Consider the following 2,974-nt stretch of genomic DNA (forward strand, 5'->3'; position numbering starts at 1 on the left):
CAGGTACACTAACGTAATCTGTATCTTTGAATACTATTCACTATGAGCGTGACCTTGCAAATTTGAATCCGAAACGAGACCTAGGTTCATCCGCCATCTTGCATCCTCATCAGTGGCGGATCTAGCCCGGGCCGGGGGATTCTAGGCCCCCAGTTGTTCGAGTGACAAAAATATTGGAACCTATTATTTATATATTTTCGAAAGTTTATGGTAAACTAATGATATACCTTCATAGTCAGGACTTTGGCTGCCCCTGCCCCAAGTTTTTACCTTCTAGATCCGCCACTGATCCTCATCCATGATTTTCATTAATTTTTACATTAAAATTACTATATTACAAAACAATTATTTACTGTATAATAAAACTCAAGTAACTGGGATCTAGGTCTGCACCTGAAGATACTAAACTTCAATTGAAGTTAGAACTAACTTTGGCCTTTCGGAACACACTATGTGATACAAACAAATGTGCTTCTAGTGTACACTTTTATCTTTTGGGCACGTGACAAGTTTAACTGTATATTTATATATAGCCTTGGCGTATTAGCGAAACGTTGAACTGCATACACAATAATTAGCAAAATGTTTTCAACAAATATTCTGTACTCAAACTTACGGCAATAAGTACTTTACAGCATTATTATTATTATTATTATTATTATTATTATTATTATTATTAAAAAGCATAGGTAAAATTACTGAATTTAGTTACTTCTAATGCTATAGAGGAGATCTGTTCTCAATGTTGGGAACTTGAGATGTTAGTTCCAAAAGTGACAGATTGGTGTCGCATATATGAGAATCATCATACGTTATTTACATCACGATATAGATCTTTCTTCTGCAGTTAGTAATCTTTGCAAAGAACTTGATTACAAGGGTTCCCAACATGGCGTCTGCTACTTTAAGGTTTGTTTCTTCTGTTATTCGCCGAGGAACTTTTCGTAACAATTTAAGATATGCTCATCAAATGATGAATGATCCAATAGAACATGCAACAGGAGTGGAGAGGAAACAATTGCTTGCTAATGTTGCTGGAGAGGAGGATCCATGGTATATGGGACCTATCAGCCGTGGTGACCGTGGAGGTGAAAATTGTCCGATTGAAGTTCCTTCAGCATTCGAGTACCGTGTCATTGGGTGCATTTGTGATGATGAAGTTTTGTACCCTCAGTATATGTGTCTCCATCGAGATTGTCCAGCACGGTGCAATTGTGGTTATTGGTATAAGATCTGCCCAATAGAATCCTTCAACCACGGTGCATAAAAAAGTGAGACAATTTTGCATTGTTCGCATTTGTTATTGAAATCGTTATTGCATAATTCAGAAGTTACTAAAAAAAGTTAATAATGTTCAGACTTAATAAGTTTCATACTTTACATGTTCAGTAATTAAATGAATACTAAACATCAGTAAAAGGGTGTTAAAAGAACTAATATTAAATCGTTAATTTACTTCAGAATTTGGATATATATTCTATTTAAATTAATATAAGAATTTGATTAAAATCAAGTTTATCTATTTACATTATTTTTATTTCATCATGTGTAGTACAGGGTTGCCAACTGACTGGTGTTTTTGTAAGGCTTAACTATATAGTTCAAGGTTTAAAGTTCAATTATTGTTGAGTTAAGTGTAGGGTTACCAAATGTCCGCATTTATAAACTTTGTCCTGACGTCCGTACTTATTTTCGGATTTTTTTTTTTTTAATCCAAATGATATTCATGTACCGGTAACCTTGTACTTCAACATCGCCTCTGGATGTTTTCATTTCCTCCCAGGTTCATTTTTTGAAATGCATCTCGTTACACTGGCTGTCAATAGGCAATAGTTGAGTAGCATAATGCGCATCACTAGTAATGCACAGTGAGCAAAAGTAAGGATCTAGCCGGGAAAAAATCTGATGTTCATAATAAATGGGCCGGCATTAATCCAATTATGTAATTCGTACCCAGTTGAATATGTTATCTTATCTATTCATCTATAGTGCCCTATAGTACAACTAGACCATACCTCCTTGCACTAATGGTGAATTTTGGATTGCGTTGAAAATTATATGCGAAGTCTTTCTATATCAATAAAGTGACAAATGTTGTGCGAAACGTATTACAGTTCTTTTGTTATCGTACTACATCTAATTAGAAACACAGTCTTACAAATATGAATGTAGGTGCAAATATAATACAGACACAGTAATCGAAATAAAAATATCATAAATGAATTTGAGTATGCATTTAAATAATAATATACGCCTGCAACTAAAGAACAACAAGGATATGAACATTATGAAGCCAACAGCGACGCAAATCTGTCTTCAACATGGAGGGGGGACTTTTTTTTCTTTTTAAGCGACGCTCAAAATATTTATGAAGGTAGAAAACAATTCTGTGGGGGAATCGGTGAGAAAACTTATCTTCAACATTTGGAGGCGAGCAGAGTTGAGGCTTATTCGGGGGGGGGGCAATTTCATCTCACTTTGCTTTGTTGCACCCCCTTATCTCCCCGGGATTTGCGCCAGTGGAAGCCAACTGGACATTCTAGAAAAAAGAAAACCCACCAAGTTGTGTTACCGTCATCTGTGGATATCTCTGTTTCAGTTTACCGACGAGCAAATCCATCATTTGACGTAAGCATTGGGTAACATCATGTTCCCATATTTCATAGGCGTTATTATCAGGTAAACTTCTCATTTGCCGTTTTCTCACCTAAAGCTCTGTGAAATGTGGATAATACATTTTAAAAAATAGTATACAGGCATGCAACACAGATAAGCCAAAACGATATTTTCGCGGGCCATGTTCCGTTTGCTCATTCAATGATATAATATTTCTTGCCTTGCTAATTTTTTTGTCTCCTCGTTGTACCTTAGTTTGATTGGACGACAGAATCTTGTCGACTAAGGGTGTGGGTTTTGCCACAATATCAGCCTTTTGCTACATTCTTGGTCGCAATAAAGCTGCAACGGTACCATT

At 35.9% G+C, this 2,974-nt stretch overlaps 1 protein-coding gene across 1 annotated transcript; it reads left to right on the forward strand.

Moving 5' to 3' along the window:
- Positions 1-889: 889 nt before the first annotated feature.
- On the forward strand, positions 890-1,267 carry LOC145676594 (cytochrome c oxidase subunit 5B, mitochondrial-like). The gene has a single exon (XM_081747427.1). It carries the CDS (start codon positions 890-892, stop codon positions 1,265-1,267), a length of 378 nt encoding a protein of 125 aa, XP_081603553.1.
- Positions 1,268-2,974: the final 1,707 nt, after the last annotated feature.

The sequence above is a fragment of the Thermobia domestica genome, unplaced genomic scaffold (genome assembly GCF_964235325.1).
Source record: "Thermobia domestica unplaced genomic scaffold, izTheDome1.hap1.1 HAP1_SCAFFOLD_234, whole genome shotgun sequence".
NCBI lineage: Eukaryota > Metazoa > Arthropoda > Insecta > Zygentoma > Lepismatidae > Thermobia > Thermobia domestica.

Coding starts and splice junctions, on each gene's coding strand:
- LOC145676594 (XM_081747427.1), top strand. CDS start 890: ATGGCGTCTGCTACTTTAAGGTTTGTTTCTTCTGTTATTCGCCGAGGA.